General features: G+C 35.9%; 3 protein-coding genes across 3 annotated transcripts in view; 2 read left to right on the forward strand and 1 right to left on the reverse strand.

Annotated features, from left to right (window-relative positions):
- The window catches only part of LOC136814496 (translin-like), a 90,653-nt gene that overhangs the window by 64,370 nt on the left and 1,916 nt on the right, over positions 1–24,367 (reverse strand). The window contains exons 4-5 of the mRNA XM_067071050.1: positions 23,877–23,992; positions 22,055–22,134 (exon numbers count right to left, since the gene is read on the reverse strand). Of these exons, the coding sequence (XP_066927151.1) occupies positions 22,055–22,134; positions 23,877–23,992 (196 nt within the window). The remainder of the gene's footprint in view (positions 1–22,054; positions 22,135–23,876; positions 23,993–24,367) is intronic.
- Positions 1,028–9,460, forward strand: LOC136814495 (prolyl 4-hydroxylase subunit alpha-2-like). The gene is made up of 11 exons (XM_067071049.1): positions 1,028–1,364; positions 2,427–2,552; positions 3,206–3,417; positions 4,199–4,253; positions 4,433–4,569; positions 4,771–4,941; positions 5,822–5,981; positions 6,943–7,055; positions 8,037–8,105; positions 8,807–8,903; positions 9,278–9,460. The coding sequence occupies exons 1-11, from the start codon at positions 1,028–1,030 to the stop codon at positions 9,346–9,348; spliced, it is 1,548 nt and encodes a 515-aa protein (XP_066927150.1). The 3' UTR covers positions 9,349–9,460.
- LOC136814494 (prolyl 4-hydroxylase subunit alpha-2-like) lies at positions 12,188–22,055 on the forward strand. Its single transcript, XM_067071048.1, has 11 exons — positions 12,188–12,537; positions 13,378–13,500; positions 14,200–14,411; positions 15,173–15,224; positions 15,766–15,902; positions 16,908–17,078; positions 17,850–18,009; positions 19,163–19,287; positions 19,855–19,923; positions 20,981–21,077; positions 21,386–22,055. The coding sequence occupies exons 1-11, from the start codon at positions 12,204–12,206 to the stop codon at positions 21,454–21,456; spliced, it is 1,551 nt and encodes a 516-aa protein (XP_066927149.1). The 5' UTR covers positions 12,188–12,203; the 3' UTR covers positions 21,457–22,055.

The following is a 24,367-nucleotide window of genomic DNA, read 5'->3' on the forward strand; positions in this document are numbered from 1 at the left end:
AGTACTCATGCACTGTCTTCTGATATTGCCGGCATTAGCGGTAAACCAGAAATATCAAAATATAAAAAAAGTTTACAGCCCGGATACCAGGAATACCAGGAATCATACCAGGAATTTTTCACAAATTTTTTGGAGAAAAGTGATACAGTGGAGTCCAGTGGATTCTACATTTAGCTCGAACACGCACGAGGAACACGCAAGTTTGTTCGAGTTGTAGATATGGTGCAAGGTTTATAAGGCACTGTTAACTGAAGTAACTAGAAAACTTTTCAGAGTTAAGGATATTATTCGAATTACAGAGGTTCGAGTTAAAGTTTACCCCGCTGTACCATGTTTTGATTGAAATATGTCAGAGAGAAACTTTGGAATTGGTCTAAATTTTGGTCGATACTTTCTATGCCAAGATTGAGAAATGTACAGCCTGTAAACAAAGAAAGCACTAGATTCAATCCGTCTTTTCAAATGCGGCGCAAAGCTAAAGGTTTCACTTTTTCTTGCTTGAGAAAGGTTGAAAAAGATTCCATCCTACCCCTTTGGGCTTTAAACTCAATGAAGGTACCAAGGTTCAGTAAGGGGGATATGAGCAATTCAAAAATGGAGCTTAGTAAATCTTTGGTCAAGAGCTGCACGATTTTTATGACAACATCCAAAACTTTTGCAGCCTTCGCGGATGTCCTTAAACCTTTTGAGTTTTAAGCCTGAGAATGTTCTTAACATGTTCTTATTTTCCCAATTTAGTCAGCATTTTTGTCCATTTTCCTAAGAAATCAGGTGTTTTAGACTCCGTAAAGTCTTAAAATGCTCTTAACTTGTTCTTAATATTTTGGCCATCGAAGTCTTATGTTCTTATTGGTTTGTTCTTGTATAAGAAAACGTGTAGTTTACAACTATCCTGTCCAAAAGGAATATAGACCAGAAAAATTTTCTCTGTCATTGTATTAGAATCTTCTCAGATTTGTCACTAGCGTCAGATCTTCAAGTGCATTTAAGAGTCAACTATTAAAGAAATTTTGCTTCATATTGCAGCATGAAAAAGATAATCTGTACATCCATCAAAATCATTTTATCACTCGCTTTTTATGTGAGGATTGCTTCAAGCAACGATGCTTTTACTTCGATACACGATATTAAACAAATTTTACGAAAAGAACAAGTACTTATCGAACAGCTAGATCTCTCTATCGAACAAGAGAAAGCGAGGATACGAAAAATTGAGCAGATGAGAGATTCGTTAAAGAAGAAAGTAGCTCCTATTACGGAAACTTCAATAGATGAGTATGTTGGGAATCCGTTGAATGCTTTGTATACGATAAGACGATTCAATAAAGATTGGGAAAAAGTTAAAGATGAACTAAATAATGAAGGTAAGAGGAACGAAAATGAAGAGACAGACATACTATGCAAAAACATAGAATTCTCTCAACAGGGATAAGAGCGAGTTTATGTATTTGCACTTTTGAGGACGGTAGAGTGACTGAAGCTATTTGGAATTACCCATAGTTTTGACCCGCAAAATCGAGGACGGTAAAAGTGCTGATTTACCGTCGTCCTCAGTCAAGATGTAGACAGATTAGAACCTCATCGTCTCCGTCGCAGAAACACACAATACATAAACTCGGTAATACACCTTAACGGCGCGGTCGGCTTTTGAGGGGTCTGGTAATGAATTTACAAGGATAATGACGTCACAATCCTTTGGCTTTTAAATAGGCCAATACAATAACGTAATTCTTCCTGGTAAATTCGAACTTAGTCCCTACATGATTTAAAGGTTGATAGGTGTATAGCCCGTCGGTCTACTTTTTTATTCAGTTTAAAATACATATTATTCATATCATCATGAAGGATATGCCAAAGGGTATTAACACGGGAATAGCTCGACAACCCTATTTAGTAGCGAACCACTCCCAACTGAAGACTGAGGGCGATTTGAACAGGGGTGGATTTTTTATTGATCTTCCATAGCAATATTTCGTAGCGTCAGATGCAAGACTGAGAGGTTAGTGGGTTAAGAGATGCTAACTTATTCTTTATATTATGACCATGGTTTAGTTCGAAGCCCGGCAAATGCCAATAAGAACAAAATACCACGACTACCTGTCTACCACTTTTGACCTTTATATACCCTGGATAAAGTTTCTCGATCGTGGCCCCAGCAAAATCTTTATTCGGAGTTTTTTGAAAAGTGGTACCCTAAAGGTAGCACCAGTCAATGTGCATGGAAAAATTTTTGAACAGAAAATTTCATTGAATTACAAATTGACCCACATCGATAAGGGTACCACTTTTCAAAAAACTCTTATCAAAGATGATGGATATAGCTTGGTCCAGGGTATATAAAAGTCCAGTGTCTGCACACATATACCTCATGGTGTCAAGATAATGAAAAAGAAATTCTTTGAAATTCTACAGATTTGTATTTACAGGATTCAACAAAGTTTGGAATGACAAGCCGGAGTTACTACCAACGAATCAAGATCAAAAAGGTGCAATTGGTGGAATACTGAGGTTGCAAAACTTCTACAAAATCACCGCACACAATATTTCAAAAGGTATTCCTCAACCTATCAAAATTGAATATTCTCACAATACAGGTATCTTTAATCATTTGGCCCTCATCGGTCCATTCCCCTGGTTGAGTTATACTCATTATGCCTTTGTGCCATTTATTTTCATGTCCTTAGCAATTTAAGAGAATAAGCGCGTGTAAAAAGATGAAACGGCAAACTAGGGAGAAAGAGTGGATTGTGAAATAGATTGTGAAATGGTAGAGGATGCTATTCGGCCGTTAAAGTGATAGTAAACGCGGGGACATAATATATGTGAGGAAATTCATAGAATTTCTGTCCAACTATCTTCGTCCTTATTAGGAATCGTCAGTACTGCATACTGCAACCTGGCTCGATCGAATTGCCTAGCATTTCACGTCATACAACTAATTGTAGCGCAGACTGAAAGAAGAAGTGGAGCCAAGCTTTGAAGATTTGTAGTCGTAAATGGTAGTATACGGAAAAGACAGCGGCGGTAGCATTTGGGGCAAACACTGCAGACACTTCCGTCACTATTCACTCTACACAAAATTATCTTGGTTAATCCCTAAATTATTCGCTTTTTAGTGATCTCGTGTAGAAGATAGGATCATCTAGTGAAATGGAAGCCTTTAAACCATTGATAAATAAGACTTACTTACTATTATTTCATACAGGAATACTACTGAACAATGACAGTGAAAAGAAACCTGAAGAAATGGACCTTGGTTTGATTTGCACGATAGGAGACGAATCATTCAAACAAGAAGATTGGTTTTTGATGAAAGAATGGCTTGATCTTGCATTAGAACGAATCGGAGATTCGGAGGAAAGGGATGGTTGTAAACGGATGTGGATTGTCGACTTCTTATCGTATGTTGAATTTAAGGTGACCTAACGTTTTTCTTTTTTATAAGAACGCAAGGCTCAATTTTGTCCGAAATCTTAGCACAAATACTTTAACCGGATTAAATTTCGCGAGATTAAATTTCGCGAGCTAAAAAATTCGCGAAATTTCGCGAGTCAGAGCTTTGAAATATTTCGCGTGGATTTAATTTCACGAATAAGCCAGAAAACAGCTGAAAATAACCAATTTTTGCCATAAATGGAGACTTGGAACTAGTTTCTCCGCCAAAAATACAATTTTAAAAGTATTGTGGTGGATTTAATTTCGCGAATCAGGAATCTCACGCGTGTTCGCGAGTTTTGATTTCGCGAAAATGGGAAAAATTCGCGAAATCGCGAAATTTAATCTCGTGAAAATTAATCCGATTAAAGTATAATCCATGCCAGATTTTAGAAATGACTAATGCTGAATGTAAGCTCTTCCAAGTCAATAGGTGAATAAAGTAATCATTTTGAGAACATTTAAGCCTGAAAATCACGTAACCTCGACCAAAATAACCACAGCTCCTTGTATTGTAGATAGCAGGAATTTTTTAGGGTTTTGGCTAAGCAAGTTTCCATTTTTGTGTCCCAAGAGTATTATTTTTCTTGAGTTGCAGATCAGTCGTAAAACTGACTGCTGGCATAGCAGAGTAAATCTCATGTTTATCCCCCATATATAACCTGCACGGATCGGAAATACAAGAGCGTGGGAAACGTTCATTTGATTCCTTCATTTAAATATCAATATATTATTTCACAATTAATTCTTCAATTTGCTTTAGCTTAATCACTTTGAAAGAGCATTGAAGTTAAATTACGAATTATTGGCAAAATATTGTAAGTTTAATCATTTTTATATACACTTGCCTTTTCTACACTATACACGTAATTTTTGGATAATTTTGTTATATGGACCGTCGCTGTTTTCTTGAAATTTCCAAAATTTATTTTTACTTGCTTTCTTGGAAAATTAAATCGGGACAATTTTTTTAAATTTTCGTGCTTTCTTCTTTCAGATCCGAACGAAAAACGAATAACAGATAACATTGAAAATATGAAGAGTTTGATAAAAGACGGAAGCAACAAACCGTTAGTAAAACCTAATGATAACAATTACAAGAAACTTTGTCGTGGTGAAAATCTTAGAAATATGGTAAGATAATAAAGTCATTCTTCTTAAAAAAGAAATTCAGAAATCATTTAAAAGATTTGCTTCCTGAGAGCTTGTTTAAATTGAGAACATACTAAGATAGAGTCAATTGCAAACTTTGAAAACAAATCTTTCAGTAGCATTTTTGCTGAACATCATCCGCATACAAAAAACTTAATTGGTCCTTGATTTCTCACGTTTCAGACACAAGACGAGGAACTACAAATGGTGTGTTGGTATAAAAATGATCAACCCAAACTTCGTTATAAACCACAAAAGGTTGAACGTCTTTGGGCAAGACCAGAAGTTTTGATGTTTAGAGAATTATTGAATGATGAACAAATTGGAACATTGATCAATCTCAGTCTTCAAAAGGTAACCCTTAATACCTTCAGGGAACTAATTTTTTTTATTTTTTTTTGCGCCGAAAGAGAATTATTGAATGATGAGTAAATTGGAACAGTCATTGGCCATGGTATACAAAATGTGAGAATAGATGTGATTTAACGCCCGGAGGGGGGGTACTAGGGTTGCGAGCTGACGGGCCGCCCGACTTTCGAACTTTGGACCCTTACCGGGACTAAGAGAAGAAGAAAACAAAGGAAAATTTGGGGAATTTAACGACTCTTAGCGGGACAAATTTGACCAAATTTCCATCTTTCAGGGGGTAAATAGTTGAAATTTTCCTATTTTTCCGACCCTTAGTGGGACTGAAATTTGATTTTCTGATTTTTCCGACCCTTAGCTGGACTTTGGAAGTCCAAAAAGGTACCCTTAAGGGTGGCACATACCGTACCCTCCATTTGCCTAAGTACCCCCCCCGGGGGATTATTGATGCTCCAGTAACGTGTTAAAAGGGATGGACGCAATTTTTGAAGGCAGACGACTCCTTTATGGTCCCTTTGTTACATTATTCTGACGTGCCTACTTTTGTGGGATTAAATTTCGCGGATATTTCAAAGATTATAGTTAATTCCATATTCCTATTTTATTTCATTTTGGCCCATATTGCTCCATAATAATCTAACAATGATTTTATTAATTTTGTTATGTTTGATTTTAATATGGTTAGTGAATTTTATTTTCAAATGTCGATTCGGACTTAATTTTATTCATTTTTTAAAATGCGTTAATAGCCCAAAACTAGCTGTAACAGATAATAACGGCAGAGCAATCCTAGCGATCACAAGTATTCATCCTTTTTTCGGCCAAGCTCATAACTATATACTTTTGCTCGAACTTTATTGGTTTATAGCTTCAAAGAGCTGGTTTACATGCAGAAACAAAAGATCAAAAACAATATGACGACTCCAGGACATCAAAGCACGCATGGTTATATCCAAAAGATATCCCTTTGCTCAAACAGATGGAACGTCGTGTTCAAACAATGACCAATTTAGATATGAGATATGCAGGTAAGGTAGAATCTCTTTAACTCGAACCTCTATAACTTGAAAGTTTTATGCCTTATTAGCCTTACTCCAAAAAAGCAAAACTCAAAATTTCCTTAACTCAAACAATTTGTGTCCCCTGTGCGAGTTCGAAATTTTGGAGGCCAAGTCTAACACTGCACTGTAACATAATACTGTTTTGTACTCACTTTTCTAAATTCTAAAATTTTAATTTTTTTTAATCAATTTTTAATTTCATCAAAACCCGTTTGGGAGTAACATAACATTACTTTTTCAATGAAAGAGGATCAGGATGAAAGAGGACCAGGATTAAGCCCAAAAAATCCCATGAACTTGCAGTGACCACTGACCTTTATATGCCCTGGACCATGCTTCTCAATCATGTCCAAGCAAAATCTTTGATCGGATTTTTTTTTTGAAAAGTGGTACATTGATGGCGGCACTAATCAATAGCGGTGTAAATGCATCGAGAGCGCTAGATCTACTTTCCCTCGAAAACCTTTGATGATGTAGCGCCGTTAGACGTTAATCGGCGATAGCTTCTTTACGGGTACCAAGCTTGGTCCAGGGATTTATAAAAGTCAGTGAAGTGACGGATCTGAGGAAGAAGTCGTTACTTATAGTAACCCTTTTAACTGCCTTTCGTATTTTTGAAGGGTTCGACCTATTTGCCACAGAAAAAAATGAAGGTTCGACCTATTTGTCAGATGTCAGCATATGCCGACATGAGCTACACCACAGAGTTACCATGACATTTAGCTTTATTTTCTGGAAAATATCAGAAAAATGTATAATTATGAAATACATATTTGAAATATATTTTAATTATTCAACTATTCAGCTATTTTTTTAATAAAATCTAGTTAAAAATCGAAATTTCAATAAAGTTAAAAAAACCTTTGGCAAATAGGTCGAGATCTCTCTTGTCGGCAAAGAAATCGAAAATGCTCTTGTATAATTTTAGAGCCTCTACAGATCAACAATTATGGTATAGGAGGTCACTACCACGTTCATCATGATTATGCTAAAAAGAACATCTTTGAATTTGGAAACAGGATTGCAACCCTAATGTACTATGTAAGTACTAGCCAGGAGATCCATGCTATGATTTCTTCTTTTATATAATGATGGCGAAATGAATAGCATGGTTTGGGCTATGAATTTGAATTTCTAACTTTGAAACTATAAACGACAGTTGAAACACAGCCAATGGGCTTTTCCAGAAAAAAACCGTGCACCCCCTGTTGAGGAGGTCCATTTCCATTCCAAGGGGGTATGGTTTGAAATGCAGCGGAATTCCATAGCAGTAGACAAAAATCCGTCAAAAATAAGTGGATTTCCATGGGGGTAATAATTGAAAATCTGTAAAAATTCGGAATTCCAGAGGGGTATGATCCTAAATTTGCCTGGAATTCCAAGGGGGTAGTTCACAAAAGGTTGGAGCTCCTCAACAGGGGGTGTACGGTTTTTTTCTGGAAAAGCCCGATCAGATTTTGTTATTCTTTACTGGTCACACTTCCTTAGAGAAAGTGCAACTTCCAAAATTTGGTTTTTTATTCTTAGTAAGTGAGGACAGCGCTAAAGTCGAATTTCCCACTGTAAATATTTTAAGGCAGAAATCTGCCTCACAGCTCATACCCGTCCTGTATATATCAGGTTAAAAAAATACAGGACGGGTCTCATGTCTATATAAGTTACTACCAAGCATACCCCTACGATGTGCCCAAATTTTATCTGAAAATGAATAAAATTTATGTGTATACACTTCGGGCTCTCGCAAAAGTTCAAAACAGCCTTTAACCGAAATATAACTCATTCCTGTGGCTATTGATACAGTAGCAAGTTTAGGTTTTCTGTAATTGAGACAGTTAGCTTATGGTTTGTCTAGATCTTAATTGACTCGTCCTCGATTTTGTGGGTTAGAACTTGCAGGCAGTTCCAAATCGTTTCAGTCACTCTACCGTCCTCTAAAGTACAAATACATTAAATCGTCAGTGTAAGAAAAATGGCGGAGTGGTCTGTTATCATAATTTGTATCGTTTTTAATTTCTTTTCTAGTTATCAGATGTAGAAGCAGGAGGAGGCACAGCATTCGATCTTGCTAAAACCACCGTCTTTCCATCGAAGGTACATAGGTTTATTTCCTTCCCGAGGAAATTGCTTAGACAAAATTACTTTACAGTTACCGATTCTCCGGGGGGCGGGGGGGGGGGTGAGCAGTGGGTTTACTAGCTTACTGACTTACACAAGGATTTAAATTTCAGAGAGAGAGAGTTTGGTTTGAGTTTCCAAGATGACGACAACTTCGTTAAGTTCGAATCATAGAAAGATTCGAAATAGGAGATTCAAATAAGAGACAAAAGAACTATTTGTTCATAGCTGAAGAGTGGGAAATACTCCTCATCAGTTTACATGGAAATCATTATATATCTGACACCATATACGTGATCCAAACAGATTATCCATTCTGCGCATACCACGCTCTGCTCTAAAGGGGTATGGTGAATGTGAAGATCTGACCTGGTTGTTCAAAACCTCGTTGATTTTTGCTTGAAAATGAAAACGAAAGTGAATGTTTGTAATTGGCTTTTGATTTCGTTCCGATTGTATTGCTTTAGCCAATCAGCGCGCTCAAAAGCTCATTTAATATTCATCCCAAGTCTGGATGAAAAAGATCAAAGCAGTGCGCCAACCTTACCAGCCATGACCTTTAGTAGATTGAATACGTGTCAGCGCGGAGTAATCAGAATCGGCTCGGAGAAATCGTCAAAACGATGCTCATCTAACATCCACAACATCTTAAATAGGGTTAATTATTTTTTTTAAAGGGAGATGCAGTGTTTTGGTGGAATTTGAAACAAAATGGGGAAGGTGATGAGGAGACAAGACATGCTGGTTGTCCTGTTCTTATGGGACAAAAGTGGAGTAAGTTTGTAGAATGTCTCTAATTCGACTTTGAGGAGGGACGGATAAAGTTCAAATTATAGAAAGATTCCGAGCTACAGGGTGTAATTTATACCATTTTCTTGCTAAAAGAGGTCGATGTTTTGGTTCGAATTACAAAAAGATTCGAATTACAGAGATTCAAATTACAGAAATTCGAATTACAGAAATAGAGTTGACTGTACTTTAGCTTTTACCTCGTGAAAAGAATTTTTTTTTTGCTTAAAGTTTATCAGCTTAGACGTGAACCTTACAATTGAAACATTTTTACAGATCTTGCGTTTTTCTCACACTTCAGAATAACTTTTACAAGATTTAAGTTTTGTAGTGCAATTTTTCATTTTTTTATATTTTAGTTGCTAACTGGTGGATACATGAACATGGGCAGGAATTCGGAAGACCGTGTTCACTTGATAAACATTTATAGCACAATTTAATTTAATTTATTTTTGTACAACTTACTTTACAATTTCGTTTTAATAATTCTTTTAAACAGTGAGATTTACAATGCACTATACACAAAAAGTACAATAAATTTATAAAAATAAACTTTGATTTCATATTAAACGATCCTTCAGTTGACCTAACAATTTAGTCCAAAATTTCGAAAGTTTTGACACTTTAAAAAGCTCAACTTTTCTTTTTTCCTTTTGGTTCTCTTACTGAGACTTTTTTGCCGCTATGTAGTGAAAAGGTTAAGAGAAAGCAAAAAGAAAGAAAGAGGCAGATAATATATTACGTATATCTGAAGTTTGGATATTTAAAGTGGGGGCGTACGGTTTTTCGGAATTGCGGAAATCGACCCTTTTTTCTTCGGAATTTCGGAAATCAGGCAAAATTCCTTCGGTATTTCGGAATTCTGAAATTACTTCGGTATCGGAAATCCATGAATTTTTGCTTCGAAATTTCGGTATTATAAAGTTTTTATCCCCTTTTTCGGAATTCATACATGAAAAATCAAATTCGATGAAAAATTAGTCAAAACGAGGAAAAATACCTCAAAAAATGGTATTGGGATTGGAAGTTTTTTATTCGGTATTTCGGAAATCTCAAACCCCGTACGCCCCCTCCTCCTTTAAAGTGCTCTACATAATCATAACTGGTATAAAAGGCTCACTAAGACTCACTCTCAGCTCATCAACGGTATAATTGTGATATCGAGCACAGACAAGCAAAGGTTCTCTACCCTTGGTATGGATTGCCCCGGAAGAATGTGCAACCAACCCAAGTGGGTCACAGCAACGAATTGTAATACAACACCGATCTATTGGATATCGCAGTTAAGATTAATGACACTACTAGTTAATACGTAAGGTAGCAGGGCTGGACTATATACAGTTACAGACATCTTAATTATGCTAATTAATTGTTAATTATAATTGCTTTTCAAAGGACATTGAGAAATAAACAAAAGAGGTGATTACAACAAGAGATTTGTATGCCGGAAACTGAACGGAATAAATCGCAAGTCTTTTGATCTGCTTTGATCAATCATTCCTGTTGTCCGTAGAAATTTCTCAACATCTTCAAGCTTTGAAAGGCTTTTCTTACTAAATTCATTTATCAGGGCCATTCGTATGGTGTCTATGATGGTTATCAGTGGCCGTATCATGATGATGGAGCAGCCAGCAGTCTAAGACTTCGTACTTAGTACATAAATGGTAGATGACGACTCTTTACTTGATGCTCAAGAATCAAGGGTAAGTGGAGAAAACCAGGGGAAGGAGTAGTGACCTCCCCTATTTACAGGTAGACAGCTAAAGAAAAGGGAGCCTTCGGGTCGCCCTCGACTGCGGTCCTTTATCTATTATACTAGCAAGATTTTACAAGGCTCAAAATTGGATGAGACAAGTTGTCTAGCATGCTAAACGACTGAATGTAAAGAAAATGGAAGGATTTAATTACTAATAGCTTCACGTAACAGTTATCTGTATATAGTTATCGCCTTACCCCATACATATAATACGTACTATAAACTATAGAGTCCAGTCTATATTATTTGCAGTATTCTCTCCACACAATATGTTGATGCTGGCAGAAGTAAGAATTTTAGATTCGCTAGCACTGACCAAGACTTCAGTAAATCAAAACGAAATTAAAGTATACTATCAAATATTCTATCCATAAAATCCTTGTTAAAGGCCTTAAATATCAAAGACACAACTTGAAAGGTTGTTTCAACTGATTTTGAAGTTCGCTCATCAAAGAATCCAGTAAATACGCATTATCATATCCTACATACCGGGTAGTTTCATAATCCATCTTAGAAAGAACCGTTCTAGATTAAGAATAGCTTAAATCTGAAGAAGCTTTTCCTGTGCGTCTTCTCTATTTTAGACACCCGACGCGACGATGAAATCCGGGTTAATTATATGACGTCATCAAATAGATAAGTGGTTTATCCTTCTTTTTCCATCTTCGTTTTCAAATTACTGATTAATAGAATGTCACAATAAATGGTCTATGGTGGTTGCATTTGATTAGTGGTTAAGGGAATAGAAATGGTAAGTACAGTAAGTGTACCATGGATGATAGGAAAACATTTGCAAGTATAAGCATACAGTTGGAGCGAAGTTGGAGAAAATTGATTAGCGAGTTTATATATTTTTCTGCGATGGAGACGGTTGGCTTCTAATTTGTCAAGATCCTGTTTGACTGAAAAATACCCGACTGGCACAACACGTTCTTTCCATTTTCATTTTTTTTCAATATTAACAGCACCCATAACACGAGATGGAAGTTGAAATAATGTTGTGTGCCAGCTGGGTGACAGTAAATCAGCACTTTTACCGTCCTCGATTTTGTTGGTTAAAACTGCTATATATTCGAAAACACTTCAGTCAGTCCACCGTCCTCAAAAGTGCGAATACATAAACTCGCTATGATGTGCGGGCCAGGGCTCCGCCAAAGATTTAGCAAAAATATGAGCCTTAGAAGGAACTAAACAGTCCAAACGGAGGTGGGGAGGCACTTTTATTAGGCACCTGAGAGTGATCTGTCATGTACCGTGAAGTCGGGAAACTTGCATCAGTGGAGGAAAACTTGCATAGCCATCAAATGACTGACCAATCAAAGCAGCAAAATTTCCAAACAAATGAACTACGCAGCTCCGCTCGCAGCTCTACTCTACCATTTTTGTTTTGATATAACTTTGTATTTTAATATTTGAGGGCTATGCCAGTTTCCCTCCACGGATGCAAGTTACCCGACTTCACGGTGGCATCTATTCAAAATTTTTAATACTTTTATTCATCTTTACAAAAGGGGAAAAAGAAAAAGAAAATGAATACCATAGTAGGAATCACCTTCCTATGTACATTAATCAGGGGAATCGCCTCAAAGAGTGATGCTTTCACTTCGATACACGATATTAAACAAATTTTACACAAAGAACGAGTTCTTACCAGATATCTAAATCTCGCTATCGAAGCGGAAAAAGAAAGGTTAGGTGAACTTGAAGGGATGAGAGATTCGATGAAAATGAAGTTACTGAATCTTAATATATCATCAATGGACGACTACGTTGGAAACCCTTTGAATGCATTGCACACTATAAGAAGATTTACAGCAGACTGGAACGAAATTACAAATACTTTAAATACAACCCGAGTGCAAGGTATAGGATACTTATCAAAAGTTTTTTTTCACATGACGAAAGTCTGGCCTCCATTCTAAATCTAAGATCAATACACCTTTTCGACCGTAGTCGTGCGGTCAGGCGCGTGTCACTAAGTTATTTAATTATCCCCCTCAACTCGATCCAATCCTTTTTTGACACATTTTTCTATTGTCTTTAGGTGCGAAAAAAGGACTGGGGCGAAAGCGGAAAAATAATGTCCGTGCAGTAATTGGCGGCTACGGTCGAAAAGGTGTATTCTGCCTCAAAGTAAAAAGGAACGAAAAAGAGCCGTACAGGAAATAGTTGAAATCAAAGTTGAAATAGTGGTCTGGAGAAATTGCTGGCTTTTCTCAGTTTCAAGATTGTATATGCATATGCCGACATGAGCATTTTCGATTTCTTTGCCGATTTCGGGATTTGCCGACATGGGCACTTTCCATTTCTTTGCCGATGTCGGGATTTGCCGACATGGGCACTTTCCATTCCTTTGCCGCAAAATTTAACACTTCTACAAAGATTTTGTATTAAATGGTTTGAAATGAAAAAAGATAACAGTTTTAAAAGCTTTTCTATGTTGAAAAATAACTATTCAACAATGTTCAACTCAAAATTATAGTCCTTGGCTGATACTTCATATATTATTCAGAAAATGGAGTCAAAATCGGTCGAACCTTCTTTTTTTCCCGTGGCAAAATAGGTCGAACCTTAAAAAATACGAACGGCAGTTAAAGGGATAGACTAGCTATAAAAAAGATCAAAAGTTTTTTCTCTAGCTTAAATACCGGATGATAAGAGGTTATTAATAAGAGGCCCTCTTTAACTTGCGAATTCTTTTAGAGTTCTTTAATGAATGGGATAGAAATGTCAAATTACCAACACTTGAAGATCAAAAAGGTGCTGTCAGTGGTATATTGAGACTTCAAAACTTCTACAAAATAAATACAAGAAACGTCTCTAGAGGTAATACAATTTAATTGAAAATCTTTTTGCACTTTCATAATTTCGTCCCTTTAAAGTAGTGAACCTCCCTTTCCCCCTACGAAAATTTTTCAACTATATGGAATTTTCAATTTTCAATTTTCACTAATTTTGGAGGTTTAAATGACAATCCTCTTAGGAAATAGGAAATAAGAAATAAAAAGACCCCCGTACGGGAATGTTTAAAAACCACACTACTCCCTAGGGTAAAAACTATGATGGGCTAATGAGCCTCCTCCCATCGAGTTTAAAGCCCAAATTGGCTAGAGTAGAATCTCTAACCATTCCCAGGCAAGAAAAAGTGAAGCCACTTATTTCCCATCCAGAACGCACCTAGAACACGCCTTAATCATGACAACAGATTGTATCTAGCGGTTTCTTTGTTTTTGAGGACTGCATTCTTTGAAATCTAGCCGTAGATTTTAATTTCAATCTGGCTTTTGTGTAAAAACCACGCGCAGGCGTTAAAATAAGTGGTTTCATTTCCCATCCAGGAGTCTCGAGTCTAGCAATTCAGGCTTGGAAGTCAATGCCTCCTCCCTCTCCCTCGAGTTCATTACTGAAGCATTGTGTATATTATTATCGTCCCAGCCCTCCTGTTTAGTTACCACGATTATTAACTAAATTATTAAGTAAACATGATAGTAGTGTTCTTAGAGTCGTAATAATTAATTTTTCTAGGTTTTCTATCGAGTACAAATCCAATAAGTAAAACCGAAGAAATTGGCGTTGGGTTGATGTGGGCAATGGGCTATGAAGCATTCAAACAAAAAGAGTGGTTTTTGATGAAAGAATGGCTCGACCTTGCATTAGAACGAATCGGAGATTTGGAACAGAGTGATGGTTGTAAGCGCAGTTGGATTGTTGACTTCTTATCATATGCTGAATTTCAGGTGATGATGAAATCCGAATTTTTTGAATATTTTTTGCATAAAACTAACGCTCTATGATTTGATTTTCAAAGGGAATAGGGCTTTCATCGAATAATGGAGCGTATCGAATAGTAGAGCGTCGTTTATAAGCGTTTCTCATTGACGGTGTATTTCAAAATTATCGAGTAATGGAGCATATTTAATAATAGAACGTCGAATTAAAGAGCGTCAACTGTACAGAAGAGCAATATAACCGAGCATTCGTTGACGCCTTCGTCAGAACCTCAAATCCTTGCATGTTTCTTGTTTCATTCAGTTAAGTTTTGTTCATTGTGGCTGCCTAGCCATTGGCCGGTTGCAAGCGCATTTGGATCATTGATATCTCAAAACATAAGTGTACCTGTTGAATAGAGAGACTGAAGGGAAACTTTTAGATTACAGTTTTTGTCCGGTGGCGAAATGGCCCTTTTTGCTTCAACCTTTACAAGAAGTATCTAGGTTATTCTCTAAATCAGTGTTTGCCGAACTTGAGCATTATGTGAAGCATTAGAGAATTTAAGGGCTACGATCATCATGGTCTTTGGCCAATGTTCCATAGAAGATTTCCCCCAGATTTGCCAGCTCCCCATACTTGTCAAGGTTAACCAAGACAGCTCCTGGACTATTGGCAGACTAGTCATCAACAAAAATCTTTAAAATCTGGAGCATTCTAGAAACTACTGTTTTAGCAGGTTTCATTGTGATCAAGGGGTTTCAACGTATCTTTGTCTTTTGTTTTATAGCTTGGTGATTATGAAAGATCGCTTGACCTAGCATACCAGTGCTTGGAATATTGTAAGAAAGAGAGCCTAGATATCTACTCTGTATTTCATAATTCTGATGTTTACTACTAGATGTTTGTTAACCCAGGGTCAGTAAATTCGTAGCTATGAATAATAATGGAATGTATAACAAGCTGTTCTTAAGTTGTTGTTGTTGACCGAAATTAATCTCGCGTAGGTACTGTTTCAATAAAAATCCATAAAATGGGGGGGGTGATTTTGAGGTGGCGATTACGTCATCTCATCGATGTCGAAATTTTCACCAAAGATGCCAATTTATATTTGATGCACACTTGCAAAATTTCCAGTTTTTGGATAAATATTTCAAAATTTGAATATGGATGTGTTATAGTTCTAAAATATTACCACAGCTACAATTAACTCTCTCTAATTCGAATCTCTGCTATTAAAATCATTTTATAATTCGAACTAAAATATGGTCCTCTCAGCTATAGAAATTAGCATAAATTAGCATTAATCTTTCTCTAATTCGAAGAAAATTCCAGGTCCCTCGAAGATCGAATTAGAGAGAGTCATCTGTATCTTTCTTTTAGCACCGGATGATCAAAAGCATCATAATAACATTGAGCAATGCAAAAAGAAGATATCAAAAGGCAGGAAGAAATCGTCAACAAAACCCGTTGAACAATTAAGATATCAGTTGTGCAGAGGAGAGGGAATGAGAAAACCGGTAAGTCTATATAGAAAGAAATATAGAAGAAAATATTTTGTGGATAGTTCCTATCGCAGAAAAGACATCGTTAAAAGCTGCAATTTATTTTGCTTATACCAAATTCTAAAAAAGAATTCTCAAACTAACCGAAAATCATTTGGTAAAAATATTCGTGTTTAAAAGATTTCGTCACCCAAACTATTTTTTCGTCACTTTTAACCCTTTAAGTGCCACTTTTTTCTAAGTTTTTTTAACGAAAATCTCTTGTTCAAACTTTAAAGGCTTATATCTCCGGATCTAGAAGGAGTTAGTAGCTCGTTTATAGTTCGGTTTTTGCTTGACCATGAAGCCCAATCCAATTCCTACGAGTTATACCAAAAATGACGATTTCTAACTTAAAACTGGGCATTACAGGAGGGCCTCAATCTCCTACATAACCCATGTCTGATATATACGACATTGACACTTAAAGGGTTAACTGGCGAATTTTCTAACGATAAGTATGTCTACGTCACTGAAAAAAAAATGCAAAGACCGTAGTCTAGTTTAAATACCTTATAGGGAAAAACTTCATCGGGGAAAATTTTCGTCGGTAAAAATTCGTCACTTGCTGGTAGTTGGTAAACGCATTAAGGCCGGGGGAAATTTTCGTCGGGGAGAATATTCGTCACTTGTCCAAAATTTCGCCGTCACTTTTCCCCGACGAATAAGGTATGCAAGATTGAGAACGGGGAATTACGGCCGTCGTTCTGAATAGCAAGTTAGCCGCAGAAGGCACTAAATACAACTCGATGGTTAGTCAAAATATGATACTTTAATGGAATAAGTTTTTGCGAGGATTAAATTTTGCGGATTTCCTAATGGAAAATTGGAAAGGTCCTATCCGAGAAATATTTTTGGTCAAAACAGAAAAAATGTCAGATAATTACTTTCAAAAGGTTAACTGACATCAAAAAAGTTTAGAGTTGCGATAGTAAAGTAAAGTTTAAAAATTGAAAAGTATATCACACTTTCCCGTTTCAGACAATAGACGAGGAACTACAAATGGTGTGTTGGTATAAGAATGATCAACCCATACTTCGTTATAAACCACAAAAGGTTGAACGTCTTTGGGCAAGACCAGAAATTGTGATGTTTAGAGAATTATTGAATGATGAACAAACTGGAACATTGATCGATCTCAGTCTTCAAAAGGTAACCCTTAACACCTTAAGGGAACTAATTTTCTTTTTTTTGTCGCGAAAGCCGCAACAATTAGTTCCCACGAATTACCAATTTTGCCATTTTTCATCAAAAGATTTGAAAAAATGAAAGAAATGTGTCCAAAATAGGGCAAAAGCACGAAAATTAGTAGACCTTATCGGAGTTTTTGATTTCTCTAAAAAAACGTTGCATTGTGGGATTGTTTCGAGTGTATTAAAATAGAATTCCCTTAAGGAATTCCTAAGAGATTTCCATTGTAATACACTCGAAACAATCCCACAATGCATCGCTTTTTTAGAAAAATCAAAAACTCCGATAAGGTCTATTCCCGCGAAATGCGAAAATTGTGATATCGCTTTTGTTTGTATTGATAAACATTCGGACGACGCAAAAGGCTTATAAAACCTATTAGAATCAAACCTAGAAACGATGAAGGATACTTAACTGATTCTATATCATGTTAGACTATTTTCAGACGTTACGGTTCCACTCCGTTCCGAAACGAAACGGTCTCAACACAAGTGTGAACGTCAAAAAAGAAGACGTTACAAAACAAAACAGATCGAAACGGTTTTGCACCACTTTTTTCATCGGAGCAGAACTACTCCGAAACGTTCCGTAACCTATATGAACACACTCGATCCGTAACGAAAATCGTACCGGAGCGAAACGGAACAGTAACGTGTGAACATGGTCTTAAGCTTGTAATAAGTATGACTTCCTCCCTAAATTGCGTATTGACAAAAAACTTTTAATTTTCAGTTGGTAAGAGCAGGACTGAATGGACAAGATGTCACTTCCGAAAAATATACCAACTCTCGAGTGGCCAAACATGCCTGGCTTAGTATGAAGGAGTCACCAATCATCAGAAACATGGGAAAACGTGCTCAAGCAATGACTAACCTGAATATGAAATATGCAGGTATAAAAAATCCTCGCTAATTCGACTCTCTTTTAATCGAATCTATCTATGGAGGTTTTTTACATGTTTTGTCAGTGATATTCACCATTATGGAAGAAAGCGTTCGAGGAAAATAAGAGGGGAATAAGTGTGGTTTTGGAATCCTACTGGTAAAAACCACTGACCTTTATATATCCATGGACCAAGCTATATCCGCCATCTTTGATCGAAGGGATATATAAACAGTGGTAAACTAGCCGTATTGTATAAGGGTTGCGAAGCGATCCAGACTCTACCTCAATTCGCAAGTTGCTAGCAAAAATAAGAGCCACTCTGATAAAACCCTAAAAGAGACAGGGTCTTAAGCCTTATAATACCCCAAACACACCATAAAAAACCACAGCAGCACAACACCCGCCGCCCCGCGAAACGCTCTTTCTTTCCTTCTCTTAGTTCTTCTAATGTAAATGGTGCCTTAAAAAATCGAACGACATTCGTCGAACGTTCGAACATTTTGTTATTCTAATCGTCTGTTGAAATCATCAAAAGTAAACAAAAGCAAAAAAAATCTACAAAAGATGGCTTGTTGTTGGTTCTTGGCCAGTTTTGATTTGTTTTCTCTGACAAATTCGACAAATTTGATTACCTCCATACCTCTTTATCATTGAATATCCACTTGGTTTTGCAAGGTAAGTTTAGTTCACTTAAAAGAGCACCCCTCCCGCCCGCGCGACCTGCAAAAACTTCTCATTTTTATTGACCTTATTTGATACTTAATAGTTACTTTTAAAAGTCAAGGAATGATGAAGATCCTTTCTGTAATAAGTATTATTTTTATCAATATTTCGTCGCATCAAAATAAAAAAGCTCCAAGTCTATTTTTGTTGTTTTGAGAAAAAAGACTTTAAATTATTTTTCATTGAATCATGTAAAAAACCATTAACATTTGAAATATTTTTGTGTTAAAAAGGCCTTAAGTCCAAAATTGTTTCCACGCTGGACTTGAGGCTTTTTTTGCCCTAAACTGATGTGACTTAATGCTTTTTTACCTTGAAAATAAAAAATTCTTATTTTTCTAAAAAATGGGGTGTAAAGCATCGGTATGGTCATAACTCAATTTTCCCAAAAAAATGGACTTAAAGCTTTTTTAATTTGATGCGACGATTTATTTTAGAGCATTTACAGATAGCAAATTATGGTATAGGGGGACACTACGACGCACACTATGATTATCAAACTGGTGAAAATGTTTTCCCAGACCTGAAAACGGGAAACAGAATAGCAACATTAATGTACTATGTAAGTATAAATCATTCCCATATACTCTTCTATTATATTCGTATCTTTCTATAATTCGACCTTATTCTCAGTTCCCGTCATGTACTCTCTTAAAATACTCTATGTAATTCAAATCTCTGTTATTCGGGCAAGTAAGATTCCCCGTTTTTGAGTTCGAATTACTGAGAGTCAAATTGGGCTTTTCCAGAAAAAAACCGTACACCCCTTGTTGAGGAGTCCATTTCCATTCCAAGGGGGTATGGTTTGAAATGCAGTGGAATTCCATAGCAGTAGACAAAAATCCGTCATAAATAAGTGGAATTCCATGGGGGTAATGAATGAAAATCTGTAAAAATTCGGAATTCCAGAGGGGTATGATCCTAAAATTGCCTGGAATTCCAAGGGGGTAATTTACAAAAGGTTGGAGCTCCTCAACACGGGGTGTACGGTTTTTTTCTGGAAAAGCCCATTGTCATGACATGGATTATAAACGGCTTTAATGTACGGGTCCTGAGGGATGGTCCCTTACAAAGAATTACCTCCATCCGGAAAAATAATTAAAAAATAAAACAATTTTTTCTTTAATAGTTATCAGATGTTGAAGCAGGAGGTGGCACAGCTTTCACTTTTGGTAAAACGACCGTTTACCCATCTAAGGTAAGAAAAGCAGGCTATGTTTATTTTTCCGAACTAAGATTCAACTGGCAACTTTCCAACGAAAAAAGACTAAAAGATTAAGGTAAGTCAAGGAAAAGTCTGCAGGATCGATGTCCGAGAAAGATTGATGAATAGAGAGTTTTTCGAATAAAAAAATTAACCTTAATTATAACCTTTAGTGTCCTTATGTAGAAGACCCCTAAAATGTAGATCATGTTTGATTGGTTCATTATTTGAACAGTGGGTTCGACTGACAATTCCTGGATTAATAACATACAGGCGTGATTTATCGTTGTTTTAACTATGTAGTTAAAAGTCTCCGCAATAAACAAAGAGGAATCTAAATATTGGGGGCAAACTATCCGGATCGGGGTTGTAGATGGTATAATTTGTCGTTCCTTTTGAATTTTCTCGTTCTATGTGGTCCTTTTTGTCTATTCTTAGTAAATGCTGGATTCTTAAGAATAAGCCAATCTAAATGACGACCTAAAGTTTTGGCACTCTTTACCGTAAATGAAAATAAAATCTACAAATACTAGATATTCATAAAATTTACGATGTAATGTTTTATGTGGAAGCACAAAATAGCCCGGATAATTGCCACTAGTTATATTGTTTAAATTCAAGATTATTGGTAAACATCCGGGTATTTTTATGGGTGCCTCCGTATTAAACAATACGTCATGAAAATCACAAATTAGAATGACATCCATACAATTGGTAATACAATCTCGGTCAAAATATATTGAGAATTTTGGCTAATTCCTCGTTTTTAGCAACTTAAAGTTCGGGGGAGAAAGTCGCGTTTGGGCTAATTGATAAATTTATTCAAATATTTCAATTCGAGAGGGGTTTATAGACTTCCAGGCTATATTCTGAGCCCTATTGGATCATTCTTGGACTTTTGGATCCTCAGATCCTAAGGTCATAAGTCTTAAGTCTAGCGTTAAAACTCAGAGTTAAAACTCTACCCTTCGAACCTAATTTAAATCGTTTGTGGTTGTAAGATTTTGTGGGAATTTCCCTTTTTTCTCAAAAATTACAACTTTGATTGTAGGGAGACGCAGTGTTCTGGTGGAATTTGAAGCAAAATGGAAAAGTTGATGAATCATCAAAACATGCAGGATGTCCTGTTCTCATGGGACAAAAGTGGAGTAGGTAATTTTTGTAAGAAAACTGAGATTGAGTGAGAAGGGAGTTTGTCCCGGGAGATGTATCGTTGAAAAGCTTAATTTTTTTCAACAGTGCCAGTGTTATGATTAGGGTTCCATAAAGACGACATTAAAAAATTCTCACCCTTGTAGTGTCTGGACCTTTTTTGTAAAGATTTAGGAATAAATAGAAAATTTTGAGAGCATTTAGCCCAAGGGATACTAGTTTGATTTATATCAAGTTTCTGGATAACAAAGATACATGCAGATCATTATAATGTTGCATTTCATATATCTTTTTTATATTTTAGTTGCTAACTGGTGGATACATGAGTATGGACAAGAATTTCGAAGACCGTGTCCACTTGATAAAACATTGTAATGTGGTCAATGAGATAATCCGGGAAATCATTATTTGTTAGAAATGGCAATATGTATAGAACTAAAACATTCTACCGGAGCCACGAGGAAACTTTTCTTATTTTTTCTAAATTATTTCGTCCCTTTCTCAAAAAAAAAACTTTCCCAAAATTTGTTACTCGTGCTGCTCCTCTCTCTAAATTGAGTATCAGTAGTGAGAGGATAGGTCAAATTGTAAGCAATGACAGAAAAAAAAAAATGAAATTAATTACAAAATACCGTATTACTTTCAACAAACACACCCATTTTTAAGCGCCCCCTTTGAATAACGCCCCTCCGAAAATAACAAAGAGTGTTTGTTCGAAGTAATACACAGTATACACGTATTTTAAAAGAACAAAGGCTTCGATGGCCAAAATGTTAACAAATTAAGAACAAGCTTTGTGGACTCAAAAACATCATTTTTCTTATGAAAATGGTCAAACATACTTCACGAAATGGTCAAAATAAGAATATGTTAGAAACATTTTTAGGCTTAGAAATCAAGTTAAGAACTTCCAAAGGTTTCAAAAATTTTGGAAGTTCTTATAAAAAAACGTGTAAAGGTTAAGAAGACTCACCAGCTCACTTGCCACTTGTAGCACACCGATCAAATAATCATCCAAATCCAAATAAAATCCGTCTTCCCAACGTAACTTAACTGTAACAAAAAATATTTAATTTTATTTTTACATTTTTCTAAATACAAACAAACAACTTCCTCTAATTCGAACCTCTATTACTCGATGTTATCTGTAATATAACTTTCTTAAAGAATATTAGTCCCTTCGAATCGTTCTCTAATTCGAAGAAAGTTCTTAGTCCTGTGAAGACCGAATTTGAGAGATTCAACTTCAGCACTATTATAGTTGCATAATCGAGCTCGTCGCGATTTATTTTTATAGATTATGACATTTTTTAAAAACAATTTAATTAAATATATTTTTATTCTAATTTTATGAAAATGAAATGATTTTAATTTAAACAATTATTCTAACATGCAAACTCCTTCTGTCCTTCGAAGCCCAATGATTTGGAATTAAAACACAGAGGCCTATTTAAAAAGTTGAAGGGTTTAAAAACATTCAGAAGCCGCTTCAGCAAAGGCTACACAGGAAGGATTTTTCCAGACAGTCGCTATGTATATGGACCACCAATATCTTAACATGGTAATCACAATCCTAGCTTTTGAAACCGATAAAAGGGTTCTAAAGTCGTTGACCACTGACATCAGTCATCAGAGTTAGCCGTAGATGCACGAAAATAAGTACGTAATTAACTGCCTTGAATGTAACACGCAAACAAATTACACGAATTTTATTTGCTTTTTCAAGTACAACACGGCTGGTTTTAATTAAAGGAGTTTCAATCAACACGATATTTCTTAATTCGTGTTAATTGCATGTCTATACTTATTTTCATGCAATATACTCTAGGGGCTGAGTTAGGTCTCGTATGCATATCAGCGTATAGTCATTTTTTCTTTTGATCATGAAAGTATAGTCCTTGAAGAGTCAGAAAACGTGTGTGGCGTTATTTGGATCAGGCACAAATTTCCATAATGGCGGATTTTAGATTTTCAACCCTTTTTAGCCCTCTTGCCCGTTTTTTAACTTTAAACATAGACATACTATATACCAATCGTTCACAAATTTTATGCTGATTAAGAAAAATGTCAGAACCATGGTCTGAAAATTTCGTTATCTGGAGATATGAAGCACTTTCGGTTTTGATTTTTTGAAATGACTAATTTTGGTTCCAAATTTGCGTGGCTGTAACATTTGATTGGCTTACTTGATTTACTTGAAATTTTCGGAGGGTCTTGCCTACCGTTCAAATAATAAAATTCAGGAAAATTTATTTTTCTACGTGAATTTCGAAATCCATAATGGCGGATTCAAAACTTTTTTTCGTCACATGGACACTTAGGCTCTGCTAGCCTAAGAAAAATATTTGAGCTTAAAACCCTGCATATATACCAATCGATCAGAAATTTTATGCTGATTAAGAAAAAGGTCAGAACCATGGTCTGAAAATTTTGCTATCTCGAGCTATGAAGTACTTTCGTTTTCAAAACTTAGAAAACGTAAGTACTTCGTATCTCTTGAGAGGGCTAAAAAGGGTTGAAAATCTAAAATCCGCCATTATGGAAATTTGTGCCTGATCCAAATAACACCACACACGTTTTCTGACTGTTCAAGGACTATACTTTCATGATCAAAAGAAAAAATGACTATACGCCGATGCGCATACGGGACCTAACTCAGCCCCTAGAGTAATAAGGTAACCTGTCTTTTAAAAGAAATTCTGCATGTCATGGTTGAAATTTATTTTCAAACCATCCAGTATATAGATTTTGCAATTAATAATAAGTGTATTAAGAATAAAGAACAAATTTCTTACGATTCAGTTTTCCGGCAACAAGTTCTCTGGACATCAATTGCTCAGTAGTCAAGTAATGAACATAGGTCAAGACGAAAACAAGACGTTGCATGGCGAACGACCATTGTTGATTGTATCTGAGAAAGAGAATGATGGATTGATTAGAATATTCAAATTCATGTGTTTTTTACATCAGAGCCAGAAGATTTTGGTTGGGACTGTTTTTTTCCTGATTTTCAGGCTTATCAAAAAATTCTTATTACGCTTACTTTTGTTTACTTATCGACTCAAATGGACTTTTAGAATCAGCATTTTTTTAGTTCTTTCTGAAATCTGACGCGGGAATTATTTCAAAGTTTTTTCAAAAATTTCAAAATTCTTATGAAATTGTTCTTGTAAAAAAGCGTGTTGCTTGCAACTATATGGCTTCGTTAAAACTCCTGTAAAATAAATGTATAAAAACTCTTTTCCAGTTTTTAAAAAACTTTTACCTTAAAGGTTTAATACTACAC

Source organism: Clytia hemisphaerica, unplaced genomic scaffold (genome assembly GCF_902728285.1).
Source record: "Clytia hemisphaerica strain Z4C2 unplaced genomic scaffold, Clytia hemisphaerica genome assembly, whole genome shotgun sequence".
Taxonomy (NCBI): domain Eukaryota; kingdom Metazoa; phylum Cnidaria; class Hydrozoa; order Leptothecata; family Clytiidae; genus Clytia; species Clytia hemisphaerica.